A 15,205-nucleotide genomic window follows, 5' to 3' on the forward strand; every position below is an offset into this window, starting at 1 on the left:
AATCCTTTAAAAAAAATATCAAACTCACTAAAAATTTCACTTAATAATTTATTTTTCTTATAGGCTTTTTAAAAGAGGTATTTAAATACTTTAATATTATTTTATGCTTTTTTAAACGAAAGAAAAAGTATTTTAATATTTTAACTATCAATCTCATACCAAACATATATGAAATGGCAATAATTTTACTTAAAATAAACTCAATTAAACAATAATTTCTTTGCTTAATAATAAATTTGTATAGAAACTTAAGAAGCTTATAATTGATAGATATCTTTTATCTATTTCTAGTAACTAGTAACAATTACTTTTAAATACCTATCTTAACAATAAAATTTCATAGAAAATTTGAAATAATTTAATTTAATTCATGTAAAGCAATTGATTAATGAAATGTGTGATAATTCATTTGTATTTATTTTTCACAAAATATTTTCACATTATTTTCAAAGAATAAAATAATTCATTAATTCTCACTCCAAAGAATCTAGTAGATACTTAAAGCAAATTTAATTTGTAGCAACTTCAATTTTTTGTTTTTATCATATTTTATCATCTACAAGTTAAATTAAATTAATGAAAAGTGATGTATTGATTTAAAGTGTCTTTTTAAATATATTTGCTTGATTCCATTTATCTTGATTTGTTTTTTACACATGATATTTATTTTAAGAATTTTGTATGCATCTAAAGTAAAATATAAATATTACTTGAAGTACCTTTACTCTATAATTTTAGAATATATATATATATATATCTTTATTAAAGACAACAAAATTATCTTTTTAACTTCGATAGATAAAATTCAATATATGGACCAACTTTTGTAATAAGCTTAACAAAGAGGCTCTGAAGCCCATCAACTTTATCATAAGGGAAAGTATGAAGAATCTCTCGCTTTGTATAAAGAAATGCTGAAAACTGATCCAAAGGATGATTTAAGCATGCTTGGAGTTGCTGATTGCTTACTTTCTTTGAAAAGATATGATGAAGCAAAAAAAGCTTATGAAGTATTTATTGAGTAAGGTTCTAACAAATTTAAGGCTCATGGATTTTGCAATTACGCTCTATGCTTATCTAAGGAAGGAGAAAATTCAGATACTATTGATTCATTAATGGACCTTGCTTTAAAATCTCAAAGCGAAGAATTTTAGTGCATTTAAGTGCTGTGTTTAGTAGCTGACCATTTTTGCAACAAATTATAGCTTGATAATGGTTTAACTGAGGAAGAAACTCAAAACTATTTGGAACTTATAAGAAAGTGCATAGATAAAATTGATGAAATAGATCCTTTATATAGTGATGGATTAGTTATTAAAGGAAATTACTACTCTTAAATTGGTGCTGAATAATCTGCTATTTAAGCATACGAAGAATTAATTTAGCTCTAACCTAATGACTATAGAGGATACTATAATCTCGCACTTTCTCTAACTAAACAAGGCTAATACTAACAAGCTATCAATTTATTCTTAAAAAGTGATTTAATGAATAAAGAAAATAAAAATTTTGCTTTGAAATCTGCCTTCCAAACTGCCAAAAAAGCAAAGAGCATGGATCTAGCTCTATTTATAATGGAAAAGAAACTCTAATAGCAACCAAAATCTAGCTAGGTATATCAAGAAACAGTAACTGCATGCATTTTAATGTAAAAAATGAGTGCTGCAGTTATGATTGCTTAAAACTGGACAAGCGAATGCCCTGATGATATCATCGCATGGTAATTCTTAGCTGAGCTTACATACACTTCTTAAATTTATGATTTAGCTGAAAAAGCCTACTTAAATCTTAATCGCTTGACTGAATATAAAGACCACTCTTTTATCAATGTCTTAGCAGCAATTAATCTCAGCAGAAAAAATTACGAAAAATCATTTGAATACTGCCTAAAATCTTTAGAAGTAAAATATGATTATCCATTTGCCTTTAGAAATCTTTCTGAATTTAGATAACATTACTCAAAAGAAAAATTCTACTAATTTTATGATGATTATACATCAAAGTATCCAATGAACACAGCTGCTCAAGAATATATCAATAGAATTAAAGAATCTTTCCCCGAAGACGTTGAATACTTAAACAAAAAATTCGCTGAAAACTAATCCTTAGTAAAAAAACTTGAAAATAAATCTTAAGAAACCAAATAAAACGAAGGTTGCTGTGGAGGTCATGATCACCACCATCATTGAGTGTGGGAAATAATATTTAATATATGAATTAAAACATTATAAAAAAAACTAGTTAATATTTATCTATAAATTTAATGTAATTATATTTTGTCTTTTATTATGACCTTTATATCAATTTAATTACACAAAATAGATTAAAAGAAATATTTGATGATAAGAAAGAAAAAATAAAATAAATATGTTAATAAAAGTGTTTCTATTTTCTATTCATTATATAGTTTTTTTAAATATTGCAAATAGATAGCAAAATTAATCGTTGAAAAGAAATAAATTCAAGCCATTCTCAATAAAAATGTAAATGTAAATATTTTTGGATCAAAATTTAACAATAAAAATCTAAATTTATAATCACAATTTTCTTTTACTCAGAGTCATATTAGACTAAAAATGTATTACTATGAATTTTGCATAAATAAATTATCTTTTTAATCCCTAAATCAAAGTATCTCCTTTTTTTTTGGTTAGTTCTTTTATGGTATCAAAAGATTAAAGAAAAAATAAAATAAATATGTTAATAAAAGTGTTTCTATTTTCTTTTAATTATAAAGAGTTTTTTACTTTTTTGGTATCAAATGATTATTTAAGGGGTTTATTTTTACCTAAAAAATTTATAATTAGTTTGCTATTTTATTTTAACAAAGTGGGTAAAAAATAAATATTTTACATCTTAAAATTTATCAATGCAATAAATAGGATTTATTTATTTTAATAGCTACAGAGTAAAATAGCTAATACAATAAGAGTCATGTTGCTTTCACAATATTCTAATAGATAAAAAGATAGAAAAATTTTCAGACCCGAAATTATTAGTGTGATTTGAACAATATAATTTATCAGAAAAAAAATAATTAAAAGAATTAATTTTACAGGAGAAACTAATTTTTAAATATTTAAGATTTGCCAGCTAAAAAAAAAAAAATTAATAAATTTTTAAAAAATAAATTACATCAAAGAAAATATTCAATAATTTAAAAAACAAATGAAGCACTCTAAACTTGTTTAAGAAAAATATGAAATAATAAATTAAATTTCAAACGATGCACGCACAATATTGTCAGTAGTTAAGTGCATTGATGAGTCAGAGAAATTATCCGAAAACATAGTCCTTAAAGAATGTGTCCATTCTATAGTAGATAATAAGTGTTTTTCAGCTTGCTCATAACTTCATAATGAATTTAAAATTGCCTCTCAATTAGATCACCCAAATATTACTAGACCAATTGATATCTAGCAATATTATAAAGGTGGTTGTATGATACTTTTTCCTTAAGCTAATTGCGATGGCTTCGATCTTTTTACTAAAAGTGTTCCATAAATAGATATAATTAAAAACTACCTAAGAAGCATGGCATCTGCCTTGGCTTATCTTCACAAAATGGATATTGCCCACAATGACTTTAAACTAGAAAATGTTCTTTGCTTTAAAAATGAAAACGGAGAAATCGAATTCTAGCTTTCAGACTTCGGTTTTTCTTACTCTACTTAGAATAAGCAAGAGCAAAATTCTAATAGAATAAAAGAATGGGATTTCAGAGCTACTTAATACTTTTCTCCTAGTATTTATTCTTAAATTAGTAAAAAAGAATTCACTGAAAATTGTGAAAAATAAGGTGATATTTTCTCTTTAGGCTACTCCTTTTTCATCGTGTTGTTCTAAAGAAGGCTTTCATTAAAACACGAATTCACAAGCGATTCTCCCATTTACAAAAATATAATTAAATTTGGAAAAAGTTTTATTCAATAAAAACTAAAAACTTCTGTCTAAATAACTTAAGAAGATTATGATTTATGCCTAGATCTTTTGATTAAGATGTTAAAAAAGGAAGATAGTGAAAGAATAACAGCACTCGAAATTCTTGAACATCCCTTCTTAAAAAATTGAAATTAATTAGCCAAATCTTGATTCATAATAGCAAAAAAATTAAATGATCTCAACAATAGAATAGCTAAATTTCACAAAATAAATTTACTCCCTTAATCAATTTCGATATCACTCTATTACAACCAAAACAATTAATTAAATCCCTTTTATTCAAATCTAACCATAAAACTTATTTAACAAATCTATATCATAAATTATTAACTAAAAACAACTCTAACAAAATTAGTTTAAATATAAACAATCATTCTTACTTATATAAATTATATTTCTGTATATTCTTTTGTATTTAATTAAAATATTTTAATTTTCTTATATCATTATTTTTTATATTTAAGTAAATTTAAAGATAAAATTATTGTTTTTGTTAGATAATTTTGTATTTAAATTCAAAAATAGACACTTTTTATATTTATAATTAGACACTGTAAAAAGCATAATTTGTTCTATTTTAATTATTTTTAGTTTACCATAATTTATAAAATCCTCTTTATTAGTAATAATATTTTGTCTAAACATCGAAAACAAACAAAAGTTACTAAAAATTATTATTCTCTCATCTCATAATCTTCATAATTTTATTTTGTTTCTAATTAAAAATTATTTTAAATTTTAATTTTTAAATAGTAATTTATGAGTAAAATAAATTTTAGTGGAAATATATTCATTTTAAATGGAACCTCCTAAAAAATAAACAGTAGAATGCCACAGTGGGGAATATAAATTAATTAATATTTAATTTTTCATCCCATCTAGTTTTCTTCATTCATTTTATATTCTCCCAAAATTTTAAACATAAAGTAAATATTTTACTTAATAAAATAAATAATTCAGTGAATAAAATAATAAATAAGTTAAAAAATAAAATAATATTTTAAATAATAAACAAAATAATCAAATTATTAATTAAAATAAATAAATGAATAAAGTAAATATTTCAAATTAAAAAATAAATATTTTAAAATAATTAAAGTACTATCCTATTTTTGAGTTAATTGAAATAGCTTATTTTAATATTTCAATCAATTTAATAGAGTTAATATGTTATATACTTTAATTATTCAACCAAATAAAGTGATTTAAAAAGCTGATTTGATAGTTTAATTGATGTAATATTTTAAATTCACAAAAAAATGGTTTTAAATTAGTTATCAAAAAATTGATAAATAAAATATAAAAAAATAAAGTTTATAAATTAAAAATAGTTAAACTCACTTCATTTTCAAGTAAAATTTTATTCATTATAAAGTAAAACCTATTGAAATGTATTAATTTATTAGATAAAAAATACAATTAATTATATATTTTAAGCTCTAATTTGTAAAGAAAATTAATATTTCATATGCATATAAAGTATAATAAATATCCTAAATAATATAATGGTTTTTTATTTTTTAAATTTAATAGATAAAATAGTTTGGAATAAAACAATTGTATCTTAAATATAATTTACCATATAGAAATATAGTTTCGAATTTTTCAAAATTTTTAAAATTTTACTAATTCTTTCAAAAATCAAGTTTCATACAAGCAAATCTAAAAAAGTAAAAATTTAAATTTTAGTTCAAAAATGATGAAGTAATTAAATTTAAAACTGCCTTTCTTGATAAAAAAACTAAATAAAATATAAACATAAGTAACTTATTTAACTATTAAATTGCTCTAAAATTAAAGAAAGCCTAAAAAACATAATTTGGTCTGCAAATTTCTAAAAGTTTATATTAAAAAAATGATAAATTAAATAAACAGTTTATAAAATAAATTTATAGATTAATTAACCAATTTTAAGGGTTCTTTAAAAATAAAAAAATTGATTTTTTTCTTTAAGTTATATCCGATTATTTGGTTTGATAATAGGAAATTTAATTTTAACCTTGAAACTTAATTATGCTTTACAAGTAGCAAATTACTAATTTTTAATAATTTAAAATTGTAAAAGATTATTTATACTTTAATTTACTTGATATGGAATATAGAAATGAATTAATTAATTAATTCATTTTCTAATAAATTTATGTAAGTTTTGTATAAAATTAATAGATTCATATAAATTTATTTCATTTATTGATCTGCCTTATTTATCAACAAGTATTTTTTTATCACATAAAAAATTTTCTTTGTAAATCCGAAATTATTAGAAATATTTACTATATAATTAAAATATAATACTTTATGGCATTTACTAATGAATTTTCTTAATATTTAAATTCATGTTTTGTAAAGTTTATTTTGATAAAATTTAATAAATTAAGATTTCAATTTAATTAACTTTGTAAAAAAGCAAATCTGAAATTAGAAATATGATAAATACTTTACCTAGATAATAAGAAGAAGTAAAGTATTAAAATACTAATGAAATACACAACCAACTTGATTACAGATAAGGAAATTCTGTTGTTGGAAGACTTTTCATGTTGAATGTAGCTAAAATAGCATTTATTATTAAGAAAGCTCTTAATAGTGGATTAAAACTGAACTTTAATCATATACCAAAACTTATGGATGATTAAAAAGTAGAATATAATTCTAAATATTTTATTGAAAATCTTGATAAAGTACTATAGAAATCTGAATTAACTGTAACTATTTAATTTATTTTATTCATTTAAACAATTAATTTTCCAAAACTAGCCATTAAAAGTTTGGTTTTGCTTACTCTCTGTTTTCAAAAAGAAGATCATGATCATTGTTTGCTACATGTTTTTTAATATATCACTAAAGTTGTTTAATTCTGTGGCTTTAAACTTTTGCATCCAGGCTATCTTAAATTAAGATTAAGATGGATCTTATCTATGGGGAGCTATAATGATGATTTCTATGCTTTTATCTAGCTTATTCAGGCAAAATGACTGGACATTAGGTTATAGCATGAACACAGAATTGAGAGGAGCTTTCGCTTTTACTATTTATAAAAAAATTAATAATTTAAGTGCTTATGAAATTAAGAAAGCAAATCTTGGTAAAGTAATTAATTTAGTTTCTAGTGATCTTAATATCATTGAGGCAAAATTTATTTACTTATTTTAATTAGCAGCTTCACCTTATACATTAGGTGTTGCTTGCATCATTTTAAGCTTTAGACTTGGTCCATTAGGTAAACTTATTTCTCGATAAATATTTGTTCTTATAATTTACTAATTTAAAACAAATTAAAAAAATATTTTATCAAAAGTTTTATTTATAAATTAATAAGGAATGCTAAGTATTTTATTTTTAATATTAACTTTTCCTATCCAGAGGTGGATTGGTAAAATGGCTTCTAGACATACATCAAAAAGAATACAAAAGAGTGACGAAAGAATAAAATTAATCAATGAGATATTAGAAGGAATTAGGATTGTTAAAATATATGGATGGGAAGAAGCAATTAAGATGATTATAGAAAAAATAAGAAGCGAGGAGATTAGAGAGCTAATTAGAGCGTGTGTTCTTTAGTATATAGATAAATCTATATCTATTTCAAGTGTACTTTTATCAGCCGCTTTAACATTTATGATTATTTATTACTAGGGTTCTTACGAATTAAATAGTGCTAAGATATTCTCTACTATTGAAATGCTCTCATATCTTAGAACAAACTTAATGATGTATTCAGGATATGCATTTGGTTTCATTTTCGAATTGTAAATATTTTTGAAAAGATTCATAGAAATTTACTCACTCAAGTAACCTAAGAGCAATCAAGCAGAATTTAATGATTTAAATATTTTAGAGCAAAATGAATTGATAAAGTTTTAAAATTTCTATGCTTACTGGAATACACCACAATTACCAAATAATGAAAAATAAAACTTGAATTAGATTATTGTATCAGAATAAAACACAGTAAAAACAGAAAATGAAATCAGTAAAATTATAGAGAGCAATTAACAGCAAGCTGTTTTAAAGAACATTTCTTTGTCTATCAAATTTGGAGATCATGTTGCTGTAGTTGGTAAAATAGGAAGTGGCAAAACTTCATTTTTGTAATGCTTCTTGGAAGAAATTCCTTATTTTGAAGGTATATTTTAGATTAAGAAACAAAATAAAAATTAAAAAGAATTAAGCTTTGCTTATGTTGAATAAGAGCCATATATTTTTTCAAGTACAGTAAGAGAAAATATCTTATTTGGAGCAGAGTATAACGAATAATGGTATAGTTAAGTTGTAAAATCTTGCTGTTTAATAACTGACTTAGAATAGTTTTAAAATGGCGATAGTACAGTTATTGGAGAAAGAGGAGTAAATTTAAGTGGAGGTCAAAAAGCTAGAATTTGTTTTGCTAGAGCTATCTATAGAAATGCTGATTTGTATCTTTTAGATGATCCCCTCAGTGCTGTTGATTCTAAAGTAGCTTTTGAGCTTGTCAAAAATTGTATTTTGGGTTTGTTGAAAGATAAAACTATCATTTTAGTCACACACCAAATTCATTTTACAAAGTATTGTGATAAAATTATTATGTTGGGTGAAGAGGGTTCAATATAAAAATTAGGAAAATTTGAAGATCTTCAAGAAGAGTTAAAAAAGTTGGCAGCTGGATAGCTAAAATTCGAAAAAATGGATAAAAACGATGAAGATAATGTGGAACAAATTTAAACCTTAAGTGAAATTAATTAGTATATATAGCTTGACGACATATAAAATAAAGAAATGAGGCAAGAAATAATAGGTTATGAAGAAATAAAGTTAAAATAAGATATCAAGCGAAATGAGGAAAAGAATTAGAGTGAATAAATTAAAATCAGTTTATCGACTTACACAGAATTTGTAAAAAGAATTAATTAAGCTTTTAAATGCTTCCCCTATATTACTTTGATTTTATTCATACTCTCTGAATGCGCTTTTACCACATTTAATAGAGGTCTTGGCTTTTTTGATCAAACTTCTTCAGATTCAAAAGGAAATCTTTTCGGATTTCTTATTGGATTTGCGTTTTTATATTTGATATTGAATGCAACAAAGTTTGTTGTTCTTTCAACAGGTAATTATTTAAATGAAAAATTAACTAATTAAGATTTTATTATTATTATTATTAATGTAAAGGCATTTCACTTGGAAATAAAAACCTCCACAACAGCATGTTTAAATCACTAATTAGAGCTCCAATTTTATTTTTTGATAAAACTCATAGTGGAAATCTGATGAATAAATTTTCAAATGATGTAAGTTTGCTTGACAATAATTTACATTTTGCTTCCAACGACTCTTTAGATATATTTTGTAATTTCTTCAATTTGATGATTACTTGTATTGTATTTAATCCTTACACAGTAATACCTGGGTTTTTTGAGCTAGTTCTTTTGTTTTTCTTTTTGTTATATTGTAAAGACATAATAAATTAGACTAGATAGCTAGATCTTTCTCATAAGACTCCAGTCTTTCAGCATTTTTAATCCACTGTATAAGGTTCTATTGCAATAAAAGTATATCAATAGAACGATGCTTTTTTAAAAAAAATGCAAATACTTGCAAACAACAGTGTTACTGCTAATTAATCTTTTTGGATGGCTAGCAGATTTTTTGGCAGTTTTACTTAAATTTTTGCAATATTATGTTCTACTGTAGGAGTCTTTTTAATTTTATCTCTACCAAACAATGATCCTACTAAATAGGCTCAAAGTTTGACATATTTCATGTTAATTGTAGATGCTATTCAATGGTGCTTGAGATAAATGCTAACAACTGATTCTATAATGTCCTCATTCGAAAGAGTTAAGAATATTTCTACATTGGAATCTGAAGCTCCCTTATAAGAGAGTGAAGAAGTTAGGATTAAATATTAAAAAGAGCTTTAAAATTGGCCTTAAAATGGATAAATTGAATTTTAAAATGTTTTTATGAGGTACAGTAAAGAGACCAATCCTGTTCTTAAAGGACTAAGTTTTAAAATTCAGCCTGGATAAAAAATTGGATGTGTTGGTAGAACTGGCGCAGGCAAATCATCAGTTTTGCAAGTAATTTAATTCATTTCAAAAGATTTCATAGATAACTTAAATATTTATAAATAGACCTTATTTAGATTAACGGAGCCAGAAGAAGGTTCAATAATTAAAATAGATGGAATAGACACTTCTCAATTAGGACTTCATACATTGAGATAAAGAATTTCAATTATTCCGCAAATTCCTTTTGTTTTTCAAGGGACGATTAGGAGAAATCTTGATCCTTTTAATTAATATAGAGATGATTAAATATGGGAGAGTCTTAAAATGGTAGAATTAGATTATTATGTAAAAAATAATTGCTTGTAAGGTCTCTATACAGATATGAGTAATGAATATATAAATTTGAATTTATCTATTTTTTTTCAAAAACAATCATTTCATTATTCTTTTCATTGTAATGAATAGGTATAGCATCAAGCGTCTTTTCTGTAGGCTAGAAACAATTAATATGCCTTGCTAGAGCTCTTCTCAAAAAAAATAAAATTTTAGTTTTAGATGAAGCGACAGCAAATGTAGACATGGAGACAGATAATCTAATTTAGAAAACAATCAGGAGTAAATTTAATGATTCTACGGTATTAACAATCGCACATAGATTGAACACAATTGCTGATTATGATAAAATTATAGTGATGAATGAAGGAGTTTTGGCTGAATTTGACTCTCCTTTTAATTTATTAGCAGAATCTATAGATGATGAATGTATAACCAAGCAAAGTTTATTTGCGTAGATGGTAAAAAATACTGGTAAAAATAACTCTCAAACAATATTCTAGATATCAAAAAAGAAGTTTCTGGAAAAATGAAATAAATTATTAGAATCAAAATAAATATTTTATAAGAATTCTTTTAAAATTTTTTTAAGTTTTTTTACAAGTTTTTTATTTTTGTAATATTTGTAAAAATAAAAATATTTTTAAAAATCTTCTAATTTTTGAATTATTATATTTGTGTGTCTCTTAAAGTGTCTTTAAAAAAGTAAAAAGTGCTCCTTTTGCATTAAAAATAAAAGACTTTTATTTTTGCGCAATTTTTATAAAATCTATAAGGTGTCTATATGAAATTTTAAGAAAAATAAGAAAGATAGACAGAAATTTTTGATCAAAAAATAAGAAAATTTAAAGATTATTTAATGAAAAAGTGACTTTTGGATTAGATTATTGGATTTTATAGAATCAGGATTTATCAAGTGTTTATGGATTTAAAAAACAAAAAGAAAAAGAAATTTGTAATAAACAAAATCAAATCAAAAACAATTAATTACTTTCAAATGATTAACGAAATAGAGTAAGAGCAAGAATTAGCTTAACACTCAAAGTATTTGATGAAAAAATTCAATATAGGAGAGGTAGTTGAGAGAGGATAATATGTTATTCTGTCTAAGTGCAAGCATGTTGATATTTTCAGAAAGCCAATTGATTGCGTTATTAAAGAATCTCTGCATTCTGAAGATGAACCTAAGTGTTGCACAAAATTCTGTTTTAATCTAATCAACGAATATCAAGTCTCTTCTCAACTTTCTCATCCTAACATCGTTTAGCCATAATGTGCTAATTTTAAATATGATGGCGGTTGTTCTGTTTTATTTCCATAAGCTGAATGCGATGCGTTCTCTTATCTTCTAAATGGAGTGTTAGACATTTCAGTAGTCAAACTCTATTTTAAATCTATGATTTTAACATTAAACTATCTCCATAATTAACAATTGTTCGCCCATAACGACTTTAAGTTAGAAAATGTCCTCGTTTTTAAAACTGAAAATGAAAATGAGATGTTCTAACTTACTGATTTTGGGTATTCATATTACTTGGGTAACAAACATAATAATTGTAGAAACTACAGTAAATACTGGACAACCAGAAACACCATTTTTTTATCTCCTACAAACTGCTAAAGTATCCAATTCAAGCAGTTTAGAAACCTGAGAGAAAAGGAAGGAGATATGTTTGGGTTAGGCTGCACCCTTTTCATGATCCTATTCAGAAAATACCCTTTTGGATCTAACTTACCCACACTTAATGAAAAACTTAAAGTCTGTGAAGACATTTAGAAGTTTGGCTATCAGTACTTCTTGCAATTTTAAACAGCATTCAATATTTATGAAAATGATTGGGTTATTCTTATTGACCTAATAATTTAATTGCTAGTAATAGATGACAGCTGCAGAGCTACTTCACTTTAACTCATGAACCACCCATGGGTTTGTTAATAAAACAACTGAATTAAATGAACTCTCTCTCTATTCGTTCATTTATTAGTACTCTAAAACATTAATAACCAAAATACTTAAAAATATTATATAAAAACATAAACTAATTTATTATTATTAAAAACATTTATTGTATTATTATATTCTAAAACCTATTTATTATATTTGTAATTTATTTTATCTCCTATGATTTTGAAATAAAATTAAAAAATACTTTTCATATCTATAATTTTGAGCGATTCAAATTAATTTCTTTATTTAGCTTAAAAGCTAATAATATTTGTGTCTAAAAGCAAAAAATATTAATTAAAAAAATTGATATGTATTCCAAACTCAAACTGTAATTTAATTTAAATTTAAAGTAATTCATTTTCACTGCTTAAAATAAAAAATTTTATCAACCAATAAGTAAATAAATTAATTTTAATTTTATTTTTTATTATTTTAAGTAAAAATGTTAAATTTATATTTATTTGAAACAAAAATCTTATTTTAGGAATAATAAAATTTTTTAAAGAATAGAAAATCATCATTTTTATGAGCAATTAAATCAGGATTTAAAAAAGGGGGAGGGTTATCAGAAATTTAATAAAAATTTCGAATAAATTATTAAATCAATATTTTTGAATGGCATTTTGCTATATATATATGACTAAATAAATAACTGCCATCTCTAATTCCTACTATATATATTTTTAAGTACATGTTTTAAATACAAATATTAAGTTTAAATAGCGAATGCTAAATTAATTTTTCTTTGATATCTCTTCATAAAACCAAATATATAAATTAATATTTGATAATTAATTAATTATTATATTTGTTCTTTTTAACCATTTATTATTAATTAATTAAATTTCATAAATTGCTATTCAATATTTTTGAAAAAAAATAAATGATATAATAGATTAAAAAATATAATAATTTAGAAGAAGTAATTATTAATTTTTTTATTAATATCCTTTAAATTTATATAAATCAATAAAAAAAGTTTAAAAGCTCTTCACTTTTATCTCATTAGGTTCTCCATATTGATCTCTAGTATATTTTATTAATTAATTTTATTATTATTAATATTTTTTAAATATTTAAATTTCAATAAAGAGTAAATTAAATGGGTGATGAAGATGCATCAGGCTTAGGTTCTGCTTTAGCAAATTGCATTAATCTCTCAAATTTGACACTTAAAATTGGTGATGAAGGTGCATCAGGCTTAGGTTCTGCTTTAGTAAATTGCATTAATCTCTCAAATTTGACACTTTACCTTGAGTAAAAACAGTTTATTTGTTTTGGATTGTGATAATTTTAATTATAAAAACTAATTAAAAACAATAAAGCTCTTTTTTCTTTTTTTTTTATTGTGCTTGCTTTTTTTTTGTTCTTTCTTTGTTAATTTAGCTCATCATTTTATTTTCAACTTTTGCTTTTATTATTTATTTCTTATTATTTCATATTTTTTTTTCATTTTTTCCTTCTAATTAACTATTTAATGATATATTTTTTCTTAAATATTTAAAAAGTGGAAATTAAATTGGTGATGAAGGTGCATCAGGCTTAGGTTCTGCTTTAGCAAATTGCATTAATCTCTCAAATTTGACACTCCGCCTTTAGTAAAAACAGTTTATTTGTTTTGGATTGTGATAATTTTAATTATAAAAACTAATTAAAAGCAATAAAGCTCTTTTTTCTTTTTTTTTTTATTGTGCTTGCTTTTTTTTGTTCTTTCTTTGTTAATTTAGCTAATCATTTTATTTTCAACTTTAGCTTTTATTATTTATTTCTTATTATTTCATATTTTTTCTTCATTTTTTCCTTTTAATTAACTATTTAATGATATATTTTTTCTTCAATATTTAAAAAGTAACAATTAAATTGGTGCGATGGGTGCATCAGGCTTAGGTTCTGCTTTAGCAAATTGCATTAATCTCTCAAATTTGACACTCTACATTTAGTAAAAACAGTTTATTTGTTTTGGATTGTGATAATTTTAATTATAAAAACTAATTAAAAGCAATAAAGCTCTTTTTTCTTTTTTTTTTATTGTGCTTGCTTTTTTTTGTTCTTTCTTTGTTAATTTAGCTCATCATTTTATTTTGAACTTTTGCTTTTATTATTTATTTCTTATTATTTCATATTTTTTCTTCATTTTTTACTTCTAATTAAATATTTAATGATATATTTTTCCTTCAATATTTAAAAAGTGATAATTAAATGGGTGATGAAGATGCATCAGGCTTAGGTTCTGCTTTAGCAAATTGCATTAATCTCTCAAATTTGACACTTAACCTTAGGTAAAAACACTTTATTTGTTTTGGATTGTGATAATTTTAATTATAAAAACTAATTAAAAACAATAAAGCTCTTTTTTCTTTTTTTTTATTGTGCTTGTTTTTTTTTGTTCTTTCTTTGTTAATTTAGCTCATCATTTTATTTTCAACTTTTGCTTTTATTATTTATTTCTTATTATTTCATATTTTTTCTTCATTTTTTCCTTCTAATTAACTATTTAATGATATATTTTTTCTTCAATATTTAAAAAGTGGAAATTAAATTGGTGATGAAGGTGCATCAGGCTTAGGTTCTGCTTTAGCAAATTGCATTAATCTCTCAAATTTGACACTTGATCTTGGGTAAAAACAGTTTATTTGTTTTGGATTGTGATATTTTTAATTATAAAAACTAATTAAAAACAATAAAGCTCTTTTTTCTTTTTCTTTTTATTGTGCTTACTTTTTTTTATTCTTTCTTTATTAATTTAGCTCATCATCTTATTTTCAACTTTTGCTTTTATTATTTATTTCTTATTATTTCATATTTTTTCTTCATTTTTTCCTTCTAATTAACTATTTAATGATATATTTTTTCTTCAATATTTAAAAAGTTACAATTAAATTGGTGCAATGGGTGCATCAGGCTTAGGTTCTGCTTTAGCAAATTGCATTAATCTCTCAAATTTGACACTTAAACTTATGTAAAAACAGTTTATTTGTTATGGATTGTGATA

The 15,205-nt window shown here is 23.2% G+C and overlaps 5 protein-coding genes across 5 annotated transcripts; all 5 read left to right on the forward strand. All coding sequences in view use genetic code 6, as the record gives it.

Moving 5' to 3' along the window:
• Positions 1–812: 812 nt before the first annotated feature.
• TTHERM_01358390 (tetratricopeptide repeat protein) lies at positions 813–2,189 on the forward strand (the record flags this gene model as incomplete). The annotated part of the gene is made up of 1 exon (XM_001013520.2): positions 813–2,189. One exon carries the CDS (start codon positions 813–815, stop codon positions 2,187–2,189), a length of 1,377 nt encoding a protein of 458 aa, XP_001013520.2.
• Positions 2,190–3,168: 979 nt separating this feature from the next.
• On the forward strand, positions 3,169–4,071 carry TTHERM_01358400 (Serine/Threonine kinase domain protein; the record flags this gene model as incomplete). The annotated part of the gene is made up of 1 exon (XM_001013521.1): positions 3,169–4,071. One exon carries the CDS (start codon positions 3,169–3,171, stop codon positions 4,069–4,071), a length of 903 nt encoding a protein of 300 aa, XP_001013521.1.
• A 2,297-nt stretch (positions 4,072–6,368) lies between these two features.
• TTHERM_01358410 (ABC transporter C family protein) lies at positions 6,369–10,798 on the forward strand (the record flags this gene model as incomplete). Its single annotated transcript, XM_001013522.2, has 6 exons — positions 6,369–6,647; positions 6,700–7,162; positions 7,262–9,028; positions 9,091–10,001; positions 10,056–10,317; positions 10,398–10,798. 6 exons carry the CDS (start codon positions 6,369–6,371, stop codon positions 10,796–10,798), a joined length of 4,083 nt encoding a protein of 1,360 aa, XP_001013522.2.
• A 464-nt stretch (positions 10,799–11,262) lies between these two features.
• On the forward strand, positions 11,263–12,213 carry TTHERM_001358411 (Serine/Threonine kinase domain protein; the record flags this gene model as incomplete). The annotated part of the gene is made up of 1 exon (XM_012796994.1): positions 11,263–12,213. The coding sequence occupies one exon, from the start codon at positions 11,263–11,265 to the stop codon at positions 12,211–12,213; it is 951 nt and encodes a 316-aa protein (XP_012652448.1).
• A 1,102-nt stretch (positions 12,214–13,315) lies between these two features.
• Positions 13,316–15,203, forward strand: TTHERM_01358420 (hypothetical protein; the record flags this gene model as incomplete). Its single annotated transcript, XM_001013523.3, has 6 exons — positions 13,316–13,470; positions 13,722–13,811; positions 14,063–14,152; positions 14,403–14,492; positions 14,742–14,831; positions 15,083–15,203. 6 exons carry the CDS (start codon positions 13,316–13,318, stop codon positions 15,201–15,203), a joined length of 636 nt encoding a protein of 211 aa, XP_001013523.3.
• Positions 15,204–15,205: the final 2 nt, after the last annotated feature.

Source organism: Tetrahymena thermophila, assembly GCF_000189635.1.
Source record: "Tetrahymena thermophila SB210 genomic scaffold scf_8254675, whole genome shotgun sequence".
NCBI classification, from domain to species: Eukaryota; Ciliophora; class Oligohymenophorea; order Hymenostomatida; family Tetrahymenidae; genus Tetrahymena; species Tetrahymena thermophila.